The sequence below is a fragment of the Heterodontus francisci genome, chromosome 17 (genome assembly GCF_036365525.1).
Source record: "Heterodontus francisci isolate sHetFra1 chromosome 17, sHetFra1.hap1, whole genome shotgun sequence".
In the NCBI taxonomy this organism is placed as follows: domain Eukaryota; kingdom Metazoa; phylum Chordata; class Chondrichthyes; order Heterodontiformes; family Heterodontidae; genus Heterodontus; species Heterodontus francisci.
Window position 1 is genome coordinate 91,022,345 of NC_090387.1, and position 16,479 is coordinate 91,038,823.

Genomic DNA, 16,479 nt, shown 5'->3' on the forward strand with positions numbered 1-16,479 from the left:
AATACAGAGAATAGATACATTCCAACCAGAAAGAAAAATTCCAAGGGGAGGACCCATTATCCATGGTTAACGAAAAAAATTAGATAGCATCAAACTTAAAGAAATAGCATGTAATTGCACAAAGATGGGTGGCAAGTCAGATGAATGGGCAGAATACAAAGAACAGCAAAGAATGACTAAAAGATTGATAAGGAGGGAAAATTATAGAGTACAAGAGAAAGCTAGCTCGAAATATAAAAACAGATAGAAAGAGTTTCTATAGATATTTAAAAAAGAAAAGAGTTAACAAAGTGACATTAGTCCTATAGAAAGTGAATCTGGGGAACCAGTTAGGGAAAATCAGGAGATGGCAGATGAATTGAACAGGTATTTTGCATCGGTCTTCACTATAGAGGATACAAGGAGCATCTCAGAAATAGCTGTAAATCAGGAAATGGAAGGGAGGGAGAAACTCAAGACAATTACAATCACCAGAAAGTGGCACTGAGCAAATTGTTGGAGCTGTGGGCTGACAAGTCCCCGGGACCTGATGGACTTCATTCTAGGGTCCTAAAAGAAATGGCCTGTGAGATAGTTGATGTGTGGGTTTTAATTTTCCAAAATTCCCTAGATTCAGGAAAGGTTCCATTAGATTGGAAAATAGCCAATGTAACTCCTTTATTCAAAAAGTGGGGGGAGACAAAAAGCAGGAAACTGCAGGCCAGTTAGCTTAACATCTGTTATCGGGAAAATATAAGAAGCTATTATTAAAGACAATATCGCAGGGCATTTAGAAAAATTCAAGGCAATCAGGCAGAATCAACATGGTTATGTGGAAGGGAAATCATGTTTAAGCAATTTATTGGAGTTCTTTGAAGAAGTAGCATGTGCTGTGGATAAAGGGGAACCCATGGATCTGCTGTAAATAGATTTCCAGAAGGCATTTGATAAGGTGCCACATCATAGGTTATTGCAGAAAATAAAAGCTCATGGTGCAAGGGGTAACATATTGGCATGGATAGATGATTAGCTAGCTAACAGGAAACAGAGAGCAGGCATTAATGGGTCATTTTCTGGTTGTTATGAAGTAACAAGTGGTATGCCGCAGGGATCTGTGCTGGGGCGTCAACTTTTTACATTTATATAAATGACTTGGATGAAGGGACCGAAGGTATGGTTACTAAATTTGCTGATGACACAAAGATAGGTAGGAAAGTAAGTTATGAAGAGGACATAATGAGGCTACAAACGGATATAGATTGGATATGTGAGTGGCCAAAGATCTGGAAAATGGAGTATAAGGTGGGAAAATGTGAAATTGTCCATTTTTGCAGGAAGAATGTTATCTGAAGTGTGAGAGATTGCAGAACTCGAAGATGCAGAGGGATCTGGGCGTCCGAGTGCATGAATTACAAAAGGTCAGTATGCAGGTGCAGCAAGCAATTAGGAAAGCTGATAGAATGTTATCATTTATTGCAAGGGGAATTGAAAGCAAAAGTAGGGAGGTTATGCTTCAGTTATGCAGGGCATTGGTGAGACCACATTTGGAGTACTGTGTACAGTCTTGGTCTCCTTATTTAAGGAAGAATGTCAATGCATTGGTAGCAGTTCAAGAAGGTTTACTAGACAAATGACTGGAATGGGCGTGTTGCCTTATGAGAAAAGGTTGGACAGACTGGGTTGATATCCGCTGGAGTTTGGAAGTGTAAGAGGCAACTTGATTGAAACATACAAGATCCTGAGGGGTCTTGCCAGGGTGGATGCAGAAAGGATGTTTCCCCTTGTTTGAAATCTAGAACTAGGGGTCACTTTTTAAAAATAAGTGTTGTCTCATTTAAAACAGAGATGAGGAGATTTTGTTTTCTCTGAGGGTCATGAGCCTTTGGAACTCTCTTCCTCAAAAGGCAGTGGAAGCAGAGTTTTTGAAAGTTTTTTAGGCAGCAGTAGATTGATTCTTGATAAGCAAGGGGGTGGAAGGTTATTGGGGGCAGACAGGAATGTGGAGTCAAGGTTACAATCAGATCAGCCATGATCTTGTTGAATAGCAGAGCAGGCTCAAGGGGCTGAGTGGCTTACTCCTGCTCCTAATTCCTATTTTTGTATGTGTAAATCGAGACCTCCTAGTAAAGAATCTGTAGGCAAGAGTGATCATAACATGATGGAATTTCACATTGGGTTTGAGAGAGAAATGTCAGCCATAACTCGCATCTCAAACTTAAATAAAGGCAAGTACAAGGGTATGAAGACTGGATTGGCTAAAGTGGACTGGGAAAATAGGTTATAAGGTAAGACAGTAGCAAAGCAGTGGCAGACGTTAAAGGAGATATTCCATAACTCGATACAAAGATACATTCTACTGAGAAAGAATGACTCTACTGAAAGTATGCACCATCCATGGCTAACTAAGGAAGTTAAGGGTGGTATCAAATTGAAAGTAAAGTCAGGCAATGCTGCAAAGATTGATGGTAGGCCAGAAGATAGTGAAACATTTTAGAAACCAGCAAAGAATGACTAAAAAATTAATGAGGATGGAGAAACTGGTGTATGAGAAAAAGCAAGCAAGAAACATAAAAACAGACAGTAAAAGCTTCTGCAAATATATAAAAAGGAAAAGAGTTGCTAAAGTGAGCATTGATCTATTAGAGGGTGAGACTGTGGAATTAATAATGGGAAATGAGAAAATGGCAGAGGCTTTGAACAAGTATTTTGTAATTGTCTTCACAGGAGAAGACACAAAAAGCATCTCAAGAATAGCAGAACATCAGAAGGCAAAAGGGAGGGAGGAACTTCAAACTATCACATCACTAGAGAAAAAGTAATGGGAATACTAACGGGATTAAAGGCTAACAATACCCCTGGACTAGATGGACTGCATCCAAGTGTCTTCAAGGACGTGAATGCAGAGATAGTGGATGCACTGCTTGTAATAATTGAAAACTCCCTAGGTTCTGGAAAGGTCCCAATGAATTGGAAAACTTCAAATGTAACACCTCTGTTCAGAAAGGAAGGAGTCAGAAAGCTGGAAGGTTTAGGCCAATTAGCCTAATATCTGTCATCGGGAAAATGCTAGAATCCATTATCAAAGAGGTAGTAGCAGGATAACTAGAAATTTACAACACAATCAGGCAGAGTCAATATGGTTTTGTGAAAGGAGAATTGTGTTTGACAAATTTATTAGAGTTCTTTGAGGATGTAACAAGCAGGGTGGATAAAGGGGAACCAGTAGATGCAGTGTATTTGGATTTCCAAAAAGCATCCCACAAGGTGCCACATAGACGGTTATTACACAAGATAAGAACTCATGTTGTTAGCATGGATAGAGGACTGGTTAACGAACAGGAAACAGAGTGTCGAGATATATGGGTCATTTTCAGGATGACAAACTATAACTAGTGGAGTGTCACAGAGATCAGTGACTGGGGCCTCAACTATTTACTATCTACATTAATGACTTGACTGAAGGAACTGACTGTATTGCAGCCATATTTGCTGGTGATATCAATATAGCTAGGAAAGCAAGTTGTGAGGAGGATACAAAATATCTGCAAAGGGATATCGATAGTGTTAAGATCTTGTAGCTTTTTTTGTTCCAGGAAGAATGCGGTGAGCCTTCAAGGCTGGAAAAAGAGCCGTACTGCTTTAAGGCAGCTTGCTCTGAAGACTGAATCAAAGAGTGCATTCTCATTGCCTTGGATACAGCCATTCAGAGACTGCGATTCAAACGGTGCATTCTCATTACATTGGATACAGCCACTTGGACTGAGCATTTGTTACAATTTAATTTTGAACTGGCTTATAGTGCAAACAGACTGTTCTAAGAGAGGACACAGACAGACAGCTGTGTGTTAGCACCTGAAAGGAGTGCTCTCAGAACATTTAAACTGAAGGAAGAGAATTTAGTCTGTTTATTTATTATTCTCAATCAAAATTCTAAAACGTCAAGCCAAATCAGAGATCTCTGATAATTTGAACTGAAGGAAGGGAGACTGGACTGTGACAATCTATTATCCCTCAAAAATTCTAAAGCCAAATTGATTCTATTGAAAGTGGTTGCGAGTTGTTGATCTACTGTGGTCATCGCTGGAAGAAGGAGGAGTTTGAAACTTCGGGTGTTGGACTGTTTTACTTTCCTCTTCGGACCCTGGAAGATTGCTTGGACTTTTACACCTCCAGCAGGAGTGTAAATCTGAAAGGACTCTAATTTTTTCTATTTTAAATGTTGTTTATATCTTTGTAGCATTTAAGAATGTAGTTTTTCTAATTATACAGTTAACTTGTTGATTTAAAGACACTTGGTTTGGTTAGCCTCATTTAGGGGTTAATTGATGGTACAATTTGGCTGGGTATTTATTTGATTTGGAAAGTTTAAGTTGATATGTTAGGCAATCTGTGGAGGGACGGAACTGAATTAACAGTGTGTTTCTCCCACCATAATCAGAGTTGCATATTTTGATTGGGAGCTTTGACTGGAGCAGTCGGTCACAACAATAGGTTAAGTAAGTGGGAAAAAAATTGCAGATAGAGCATAATGTGGAAAAATGTGAGTTTGTCCACTTTGGCAGGAAGAATAGAAAAGCAGAATATTATTTCAATGGAGAGAGACTGCAGAATGCTGAGGTACAGAGGGACCCTGGGGGTCCTTGTACATGAGTCACAAAGTCAGGATGTAGAAACAGCAAGTTGTCAGGAAGGCAAATGGGACGTTCGCCCCTATTGCAAGAGGAGTATAAAAGTAGGGACATCTTGCTGCAGCAGAGGAGATTTACTAGGATGTTGCCTGGTATGGAGGGAAGGTCTTACGAGGAAAGGCTGAGGGACTTGAGGTTGTTTTCGTTGGAGAGAAGGAGGAGGAGAGGTGACTTAATAGAGACATATAAGATAATCAGAGGGTTAGATAGGGTGGATAGTGAGAGTCTTTTTCCTCAGATTGTGATGGCAAACACGAGGGGACATAGCTTTAAGTTGAGGGGTGATAGATATAGGACAGATGTGAGAGGTAGTTTCTTTACTCAGAGAGTAGTAGGGGCGTGGAACGCCCTGCCTGCAGCAGCAGTAGGCTCGCCAACTTTAAGGGCATTTAAGTGGTCATTGGATAGACATATGGATGAAAATGGAATAGTGTAGGTCAGATGGTTTCACAGGTCAGCGCAACATCGAGGGCCGAAGGGCCTGTACTGCGCTGTAATGTTCTAATTCTAATTCTAACTCAAAGGGGCATTTGTGAGACTGCACCTAGAGTACTGTGTAAGTCACCTTATTTAAGGAGGGACATACTTCCATTGGAAGCAGACCAGAGAGGTTCACGATACTGATTCCTGGGATAAAGGGTTTGGCTTGTGAGGAAAGGTTTAACAGGTTAGGCCAAAAGTCATTGGGGTTTAGAAGATCGAGAGGTGATCTTACTGAATCATACAAGATTCTGAAGGGGCTTGACAGGGTAGATGCAGAGAGGATGTTTCCCTTTGTGGGGGAATCGAGAACTAGAGGGCACAGTTTACAAATTAGGGGTCTCCCATTTAAGATGGCGATGAGGAGGAATTTCTTCTCCGAGAGGGTCATTAGTGTTTGGAATTCTCTTCCATAGCGAGCAGTGGAGGCTGGGTCATTGAATATGTTCAAGACTGACTGAGACAGATTTTCGATTGACAAGGGAATCAAGGGTTATGGGGGGCAGGTCGTGGACTTAAGACAAAAATCAGATCATACATGATCTTCTTGAATGGTGAAGCAGGTTCGAGGGGCCGAATGGCCTACTCCTGCTCCTATTTCTTATGTTCTTCTTCTTTTCATCCAGTTTACCATATCCAATTTCTCTACTCCCACCCCATTATTCTCGGACTTTGGCAGCAGCATCTTCTTGTTTTCTGAGGACAGATTAATAAAGTACTTATTACCTCATCCATGTTCTCTGCCCTAAAGCTGATTCCCTTTTTGCTCCCAAATTGGTCACATTTCTTTAATTTTAATTTCCTTTTTTCATGTTGATAAAAGTAATAATGATAATAATACTATATTACTTTGGAACAGTTGTGGTGGTCTTTGAAGATTGAAGCAGAATAAAGTCCATTTACATGCACATCTCCCTCTAAAACACCTGACCTCAGCAGGCCTAATGCTGACGTTAAATGACCAGAATTAAACTGATTTCTGAATATTCATATTCCTCTATTTGATGAGCATAAACATAACATGGATCAAAGTTTATTATTTAAGTAGAAGTTCGGGGTGTGGTGGAGTTACTCATTCGGGTGTACGGTTTGCAAAAAGACAGTCAGACAAATTGAGAGTGTTAGTATATCTTTTCCATTATTGCCACTTTACCATAATCCCATGTAGCTACTTGAGCCTGCAGCCCTCCAACCTCATTGACCACACTGCAAGTACATACACACCTGCACGACAGACCCATTTTAGATATCACACATTCCTCTATGCTACCACCACCCGACCCCCCACCCCTTCAAACCCTGTCTTATCCCTCCCACTTCTGAACTATTCTATGCTAATGCTGTTTGCCTCTCTCAGATCTGTTTGTTCAAATGACTGTAAGCAATATCAATGATCATCCAACCTAATTATGTCCCTGGACGATTTGTTGTGTATGTATAAAGGCTCCTTTAGATGATCACAGTTTCAGTTAAAGTTGGAGTTCTTGCTTTAAACTGAGCATGAAATATTTGTTCAATTTAATACCGACACTCGCTGATGTTGAGGTCATTTACTGTCCTGTGCTTGGTGCCATTGGAGTGCCCAGTAAGTTACCAATAAGTCACTGATATCTGTTTATTGTTGTGTCATTGGTGAAGTGTTTCTGCGATCTGGGTGCAAATTGTGATTGTTTCAAGAAATGCTAATTTTCCTCAAGTTCTGTTCAAACTCATTTGAATGTCTCTGAAAATAAAATCTGCCATGAACCAGCACGATCGGTCAGCATTTTGGAGTGAATTATACATATTTCTTGATATATTTAAGAGTGATAATATCGTGCAGCTTTACTAAAAAAGCTGAAAATGGATTTAACACAAAAAATAAGCATTTGAAATCGAAGTTTGTGTCGGCCTATTTTACATAATTGAAAATGAATGTTAAAAGCTGTACAGAACAGTTCAATAGTTACATTGGTGGACAATAGTCAGTTTCTTAGTAATTAAAAAAGTAATGTTTAAATGATTTTCAAACATGTCTATTAGTGTCCTTGTGCCTAAACAAAACAGCTTAATTTTAGGAGCCTCCTTGAAGGCTCATAAATAGGCACAATTGGTGCAAATTTGCCACGGTGATGGATCAGATCTGAAACGTGGACAGTTTTGTGGACATTACCAGTATCTAGCGCAATATTTTTAAGCTAACACAAAAGATCATGCAAATCCTATTTTGCACTGAATGTAATTTGGCTGATTTGGGGTGAATAATGCTGCAAAACCGAAGCTACCGATGTCTTTACATTTTGACTGTTTTATTTCTGGAGGTCTGATAATGTGGCACTGTGTCTGATATCTTCATTACATCTTCATCTGCAGTCTGTTTTCAGTGTGTATACACTGCAGATATGGTATTTGCTTAATATGATTCTGATAATAATAATGATCGTGGAATCCATTGTGAGATGCTTGACCTCATGTGTTGCCTCACTTCCTCTTCCTGCTCTTTTCGCAGATGTTTAGAAGGTCATTGAGAAGATTGTAAAGGGGAAATGGGTACGTGAGCCTGAAAGGAGATTACTGGAGATTTATGGGCAAGATATGTTGTGGGCTCAACAATGATCTTTGTCAAGTAATAAGTGTAATGCGTTGCAAATCGGCAGAAAACAAACTTAATTGACTTTGTTGGAGTAAAGGAGAGGGTTGATGAAGGTAGCACAGTTGATGTCATGTACATGTATTTTAGATCGGTGTTTGACAAAATTCCTCACTTATTAAAGACTTGTTAGCAAAACTGTAGTCCATGGGATTAAAAGGAAAGTGGCTGTGTCACTATGAAATTGCTTAGAGACAGAAAGCAGAGAGTTGTGGTGGGCATTTATTTTTCAGACTAGAAGGAGATATACAGTGGTATACACTTGGAGTCAGTGTTGGGAGAACTGCTCTTTTTAATATATGTTAATGACATTGTGTTGGATATATAGGGCATCATTTCAAAGCTTCCAGGTGACACACAACTTGGAAATGTAGTAAACAATAGGATAATAGGACCTTGGACCTTAGTTCAGGAGATCAGGATGGAGAATCAGTTTTGGTGGAGATGAGGAATAGTACGGGAAAGAAGTCACTCGGGGGAGTGTCTACAGGCCCCCGAACAGTAATCACAATGTTGGATGAAGTATACAAGAAGAAAGATTAGATGCTTGTGAAAATGGGATGGCAATAATCATGGATGAACTTAATCTACATATAAACTGGAAAAATCAGATTGACAATATGAGCCTGGATGAGAAGTTCATAGAATGCTTTCAGGATAGTTTCTCAGAGCACCACAGCATGTTCTGGAACCAACCAGAGATCAGGTTATATTAGATTTGGCATTGCGTAATGTGACAGGATTAATTAACGATATCAGAGTAAAAATGCAGCAACCACAATATGATTGAATTTTACTTCCAGTTGGAAAGAGACAAGAGTGGGTCTGAGACTAGTATTTTAAACTTGAATAAGGGTAACTATGTGGGCATGAAAGCTGAGCAAGCTGAAGTGAACTTGGTTGATAGATCAACAGCGAAGCAGTGGCAGACATCTAAGGGGATATCTCAGAATATTCAGAATAATTATATTCCTACCATAAAGAAAAATTCTAGCGAGACGACCTACCATCCGTGGTTAACTAAAGGAGTTTAGGAAAGCATCAAACATAAGGAAAAAGCATATAATTGCATACGATGAGTGGCAGTTCAGATGATTGGTCAGAATATAAAGAATGGCAGAGAATGACTAAAAGGTTAATTAGGAGAAAGAAATTAGAGTATGAGAGGAAGCTAGGTAGAAATGTAAAAATGGATAGCAAGAGTTTCTACAGGTATTTACAAAGGAAAAGAGTAAGTAAAAAGAGTGAGTAAAGTCTTCCAGAGAGTGAGAATGCGGTGTTAATAGTCGATAAAAAGGAAATGGCGGATGCAATGAACAAATATTTTGCTTCTGTCTTCATTATAGAGGACACAAAAAGCATTCCAGTAATAGCTGTAAATCAGGAAGTGGAAGGATGAGAGGGACTTGGTGAAATTACAATCACCAGGGAAGTGGCACTGACCAAAGATATTTGGAAAGTCACTGACCCCTTTCCTGTGAAGCCGCGGGCCTGGATCCGGATGGATTTCATCCGAGGGTCTTAAAAGAGGTGGCTAATGAGGTAGTAGGTGCGTAAATGTTAATTTTGCAAAATTCGCTAGATTCTGGAAAGGTGTCATCAGACTGGAAAGCCCCTCTATTCAGCAAGTGGGGGAGGCAGAAAACAGGTAAATAATGGCCAGTTAGCTTGCTGTCTGTTGTGGGGAAGGTGTTAGAATCAATCATTAAGGAGTTTGCAGCTGGGTACTTAGGAAAACTCAAGGTAATCAGAAATAGTCAGCATGGCTTTGTGAAAGGGAAATCATGTTTAACCAATTTGTTGGAGTTCTTTGAAAGAGTGACATGTACTGTGGATAAAGGGGAGCCCATTGACGTACTGGACTTGGATTTCCAGAAGGCATTTGACAAGGTGCCACATAAAAGGTTGATGTGTAAAGTAGGAGCCCATGCTGTACGGGGTAACATAGCAGCAAGGAAAAAAGATTGGCTGGCTGGCAGAAAACAGGGGTCTGTGCTGAAGCCTCAACATTTTACTATTAATATTAATGACTCAGATGAGGGGACTGTTGGCATAGTAGCTACATTTGAAGAGGACACAAAGATAGTTAGGAAAGTATGTTGTGAAGAGGTCAAAAGGAGGTTGTAGAGTGATATAGATAGGCTGAGTGAGTGGGCAAGGATCTGGAAGATGGAGCATGATGTGAGAAAATGTGAAGTTGTTCACTTTCGCGGGAAGAATAAAAAAGCAGAGGATTATTTAAATGGAGAATGACTTCAGAATTCTGAGGTGCAAGGGGATCTAGGTTTTCTCGTGCATGAGTCACAAAAAATTAATATGCAGGTACAGCAGGTAATAAAGAAGGCTAATGGAAAGCTATCCTTACTTATGAGAGGAATTGAGAATAAAAGTAAGGATGTTATGCTTCAGTATACAGGACATTGGTGAGACCACATCTCGAATACTGTGTGCAGTTTTGGTCTCCTGATTCAAGGAAGGATGTAAGGACGTTGGAGACAGTTCAGAGGAGGTTTACTAGATTGATACCGGGAATGAGCAGGTTGTCTTATGAGGAAATGTTGGACAGACTGGGCTTGATTTCACTGGAGTTTAGTAGAGTGAGGGGAGACTTGATTGAAGTTTATAAGATCCTGAACTGTCTTGCCAAGGTGGATGCAGAGAGGATGTTTCCTCTTGTGCGTGAGTCTAGAACTAGGGCTGTTTTAAAGTTAGTGGTCACCCTTTTAGGACAGAGATGGGGAGAATTTTTTTTATCTCAGAGGGTTGTGCGACTTTGAAACACTCTGTTTCAGAAAGTAGTGAGGCAGGGTCATTGAATATTTTTAAGGCGGAGCTCAGTTAGGCAATGTCATCAATGGTTATTGGGGGTAGATGGGAGTGTGGAATTCCAAACACAAACAGATCAGCCAGATTCTTATTGAATGGTGGAGCAGGCATGAGGGGCTGAATGGCCTGCTACTGCTCCTAATTCGTATGTTCGTATAATGACGGACTTCAGGACTCATACTGGTGAAATGGGCAGACACATGGCCGATGAAATTTAATGCACTGAAGTATAAGTTTGTTAATTTTTGGTAGAAAGAACGAGGGCTGACAATATGAAGGGCATGGTACAATTTTAAAGGGGGTTCAGGAAGTGAGACTTGAAGAGGTATGTACACAAAGTTTTGAAGGTAGCAGGGCAAGTTGAGAAGGCTGTTACAGAGGCACGTAGGTTTGTTGGCTTTATTAATAATGAAATAGAGGAAATAAGCATGGACAATTTGCCAAACATTTATGAAACGCTGGTTAGGCCTGAGCGGGAGTATTCTGGCCAATTCTCTGCACCACATTTTAGGAATAAAGCCACGCATTTAGAGAAGGTGCAGAGAAAATTTACCAGAATGATACCAGGAATGAATGATGTCAGTTACTTGGAGAGACCAGAAAAGCTGGCTTGTCCTTGGAGCAGTGAAGTTTAAGAAGAGATTTCATGAAGGCATTCAAAATCATGAAGGGTTTTGATAGATTAAATAAGGAGAAACTGTTACCAGTGGGTGAATGTTCAGTAACCAGAGGACACAGATTTAAGATCATTGGCAAAAGAACCAGAGGTAGCATGAGGTCACCTTTTATACAGCAAGATGTTGTGATCTGGAAGGCATTGCCTGAAAGGGCAGATTCAATAATAAAAGGGAACTGGATAAATACTTGAATGGGAAAAGATTGCAGGGTTATGGGAAAAGAGCAGGACTAATTGGATAGCTCTTCAAAGATGTTGCTGTAAAAACATGTTTCCTTCAGAAATGGTGGTGTAATTGTCAAACATAATCCCAAAGTGTTAGAGAACCCGCTGGCCAGTTGTCAAGATCACGGTGCAGTAATATTAAACCAAATAAATTGAATACTGAGTCATGTAGTGACAACATTGGAATCAAAATGAAGGAGCAATGCTCAAACTGAGCACTCACTCACTCTAGTTCTGATCCTGAGTAGAAAAGGAACCAGTTTAGAGAACAGCCAGAAGATCTCTGGGCACTAAGAACAAGTTGTGAAGGAAAACTGGAAAAACCTGGCTTTTTCAGCCTTGAAAGGAGTGACTGAAAGATGTATTGTCCGATGTAAAAAGGCAATGACAATGAACATACCGGGCACTATTTCAGACCAAACCATGACAGTGGTTCAGATTTCAGGAAGTTCTTCCCATAAAAAGTCATCAAGCTCTAGATTTGTTCTGGATACTGGAACAGAAACCCCGGAGCATGTGAGAAACAACTGAATACTGTATTGTGCGGACACATTATGGAGTTTTTCTGGATGTTGGAATTGAAGGTGGAGCAAATGGTCTTTCTTTTATCTGTTTTGTAACCTAGCTCCACATCTGGTTGGGAAGGACTGTAAGATATCCTAAGCACCCAAAAATCTTTCTATAAATGCAAGCTCTTTCTACCCATTCTAACCTCCATTCATCTCCATCTAATACACTGCTACTCCTATCCTATCCAGTATAAACTCCTACTCACCCTGTGCTCACTGAGCTTCAGTTAGCTCCTGGTTTCCCCAGTGTCTCCATTTTAAACTTCGGTTCCTCCTGTTTAAGTTCTTTCATAGCCCACCCTTCCTTCTCTTTGTAAATTTCCCCAGCCCTAAAACCCCCTCTGATCTCTCATTCCTCTAACTGTCCTCTTGTGAACCCCTTCACTCCACCCCACCACTGGTGACAATCCTTGCAGCTACCTGGATCCCATGCTGTGGAACTCCCTTCCCCCACTTCTGCACTTTCTTCTCCTTTTAGACCTTCCTTGAAACCCACCTCGAAAGCTTTTGGTCAACAAATTTTTCCAATAGTTTCCCTACCACTGATGTTGGACTCACTGGCCTGTAATTACCTGGTTTATCCCAGCTACCCTTATTGAATAATGATGTCGGAGGTAATATATTGGCATGGATGGAAGGTTGACTAGCTAACAGGAAACAGAGAGTAGGCATAAATGGGTCATTTTCTGGTTGGAAAGATGCAACAAGTGGTGTGCCACAGGGATCTGTGCTGGGGCGTCAATTTTTTACAATTGATATAAATGACTTAAATGAAGGGAATGAAGGTATCTTTGCTAAATTTGCTGATGACACATAGGTAGGAAAGTAAATTATGAAGAGGACATAAGGGGGCTACAAAGGGATATAGATAGGTTAACTGAGTGGGCAAAGACCTGGCAAATGGAGTATTATGTGGGCAAGTGTGAAACTGCCCACTTTGGCGGGAAGAATAAAAAAGCATATTCTCTAAATGGTGAGAGATTGCAGAGCTCTGAGATGCAGAGGGATCTGGGTGTCCTAGTGCATGAATCTCATAAGGTTAGTATGTAGGTACAGCATGTAATTAGGAAAGCTAATAGAATGTTATTGTTAATCGTGAGGGGAATTGAATACAAATGTAGGGAGGTTATGCTTCAGCTATACAGGGCACTGGTGAGACCACATCTGGAGTACTGTGTACAGTACTGGGCTCCTTATTTAAGGAAGGATGTAAATGCAGTGGAGGCAGTACAAAGAAGGTTTACGAGACTAATACCTGGAATGGGTGGGCTGTCTTACGAGGAAAGATTGTTCAGGCTTGGCTTGTGTCTGCTGGAATTTAGAAGAGTAAGAAGCAACTTGATTGAAACAAATAAGAGCCTGAGGGGTCTTGACAGGGTGGATGTGGAAAGGATGTTTCCCCTTGTGGGAGAATCTAGAACTGGGGGTCACTGTTTAAAAATAAGGGATCCCCTATTTAAGACAGAGATGAGGAGAATTATTTTCTCTCAGAGGGTCGTGAGTCTTTGGAATTCTCTTCCTCAAAAGCCAGTAGAAGCAGAGTCTTTGAATATTTTTAAGGCAGAGGTAGATAGATTCTTGATAAGCAACGGCGTGGAAGGTTATCGGGCGTAGGTGGAAATGTGGAGTAATCAGTTCACCCATGAACTTACTGAATGGCAGAGCAGGCTTGAAGGGCCGAGTGGCCTACTCCTGTTCCTAATTTGTATGTATGTTCGTATGTTTTGTATGGAATATAAAGACCAGCATCGACCAGTTGGGCTGAATGGCCTATTTCTGTGCTGTAAATTCTATGTAATTAGAATCAGAAACCCCAGGCAGATTCTCACATTCTCAAAGTTAGCAAAATTCACATGGATGAAGAGCATATTATCCCAGTTGATAAAGATTAACTCACCAGTAATCTGCTCTATAGACAACACAGGAAGGTCTATGTGCAGATGACATACAGTTGATTGGACATGAGACATCTCTGTTACACTCTGCACCCCAAGTGAAGTAGACCTCCGAAGATCTGTTGACTGTAATGAAACGGCCTGAGGGTCTGCCTGGGATAAAATTTCCTCCCTCCCTCCTTGTGCTGTGAGCTTACTTGAAGGTGCTGAATTAGTACAGATCGTTGCACCTTAATCATTAGCTCCCTCCTCCCAGACCTTCCTACCTACCGCTTCCACCCACCACGGGTTAACAACAGGCCATCCACTCTCTCTCTCCTTCCCCAGTTAAGACCAGGCACTCCTCTTCTTCCATCTACCCCCAATCCCTGGCCTAGTTAAGACCATGTACTCCCCACTCACTCTCCCCTCTTGACCTCCCCCATCACCTCCCCCTCCCACCACCAGCACCACTCCCTCACCCCCCACCCACTGTTAACTGTAAGCCGCCCTCTTCCCTTGCCTTCCCCTCTCTTGGTTAACAACAGGCTGGTCCTAGGCCCCAGTTAACACCAGGCCCTCCCACCTCTCTCTCTTCCTTTGCCCCCATGCCATTGACACTCGGCTCTCCTCCCTTGGCCTCCTCCCTCACTGACCGAGGTCATATGGCCAGAACTCATGTCTGTTTTTAAGATTAATGCTGCTTTTATTTCTCTCAATTGATTCACAATATGTTTTTTTCTTAATTTTACAAACCGTTTCCTGCTGTAAACACTGGTCCAATCAGATGTCATTTTCAAATATGAGATGCAGAAAATTCAACAGAACATCCTGTATAACTGATGCTTTGAACTTGACCAGTTATTCTCACCTTGTTTTTTTTTGCAGTTAACTTGCTGGCGATTGTGATCCTGTCTCGGGGAAACTGCGGTCTCTCCAAATGTGTCACTCATTACCTGGTAGCCATGGCAGCGGCCGATCTCATGGTTGTCATGACTGATGTGATCCTGAGGTGGCTAATTGTTTATTTCCCAGTTTCCTTCCTGGATATTACTCCCGTATGTAGTTTGGTAACGATGCTCATTGTTGCCACCACGGAGATTTCTGTCTGGTTTACAGTTGCTTTCACCTTTGATCGATTTGTGGCCATTTGTTGCCAGAAGCTGAAAACTAAATATTGCACTGAGAAAACTGCAAGGGTGATTATTGGAGCAGTGCCTGTGCTGAGCTGTTTGGAGTGTATTCCCTGGTTCTTCAAATTTAAAGCTCAGTACATCTTCAATAACTTGGAATGGTTTTGCATCACAAAACCAGAGTATTACACTTCAATCTTCTGGGCAGCATACGAGATTCTTCATCGCCTTCTAACCCCTGTGCTCCCGTTCGTTTTGATTCTGCTTCTCAACACTCTGACCGTCAGACACATTTTAATAGCTAGTAGAGCCCGCCGGAGACTCCAGGCGGACAGTGATAGAGAGAGTCCCAGTGACCCTGAGATGGACAAACGCAGAAAATCCATCATTTTACTCTTCACTATCTCAGGCAGTTTTATTGTTTTATGGACGACCTATCTTACGTGTTTCCTGTATCAGCGAATTGCATTCATGTCTGATTCCTTTACCCCTTCAGCCACCGCAAATACCATCGGATACCTGCTCCAGCTCCTCAGTACCTGCACAAACACCTGTATCTACACAGTGACTCAGAGCAAATTCCGAGAGCAGCTGAAAAAGGTTGTGAAATATCCTTTCACTGTGATTCTCAGATTCATCACAGGGCGGCACAGTGGCGCAGTGGTTAGCACCGCAGCCTCACAGCTCTAGTGACCCGGGTTCGATTCCGGGTACTGCCTGTGTGGAGTTTGCAAGTTCTCCCTGTGTCTGCGTGGGTTTTCTCCGGGTGCTCCGGTTTCCTCCCACAAGCCAAAAGACTTGCAGGTTGAAAGGTAAATTGGCCATTATAAATTGTCACTAGTATCGGTAGGTGGTAGGGAAATATAGGGACAGGTGGGGATGTTTGGTAGGAATATGGGATTAGTGTAGGATTAGTATAAATGGGTGGTTGATGTTCGGTACAGACTCGGTGGGCCGAAGGGCCTGTTTCAGTGCTGTATCTCTAATCAAAATTAATCAAACAGTGAACAAAAAGACTTCTCAGCATTCGAATTCAGTTCCATTTCATAAATAAGATAATATCCCGATGAGCAGCGCTAAATTCAGAGCTCAGAGGAGCAGGATTGTACCAGAGTCCAAATCCCAGAGCTCCGAGCAGCTCAGCATTGATTCCCTTACAATATTTATCCAATTCCCTTCTGAAATTTTCTATTATTTCTGCTTCCACCATCCTATCAGGAAGTGCATCCCAGATCATAACTCACTGACTAGATGTTTTTATTCCCATCTCCCCTCTGGTTCCTTTGCCAATTGCATTCAATCTGCGTCCTCTGGTTCCTGTCACTACTGCCAGTACAAACATTTCCTCCACGTTGTCAGAACTCATGATTTTGAACAACTTTATTAAAGCTCCTCTTAAC

General features: G+C 41.3%; 1 protein-coding gene across 1 annotated transcript; it reads left to right on the plus strand.

Annotated features, from left to right (window-relative positions):
• The first annotated feature begins 6,647 nt into the window (after nucleotides 1-6,647).
• On the plus strand, nucleotides 6,648-15,769 carry LOC137378629 (probable G-protein coupled receptor 139). The gene is made up of 2 exons (XM_068048922.1): nucleotides 6,648-6,732; nucleotides 14,835-15,769. The coding sequence occupies exons 1-2, from the start codon at nucleotides 6,648-6,650 to the stop codon at nucleotides 15,767-15,769; spliced, it is 1,020 nt and encodes a 339-aa protein (XP_067905023.1).
• The last annotated feature ends 710 nt before the right edge of the window (nucleotides 15,770-16,479 follow it).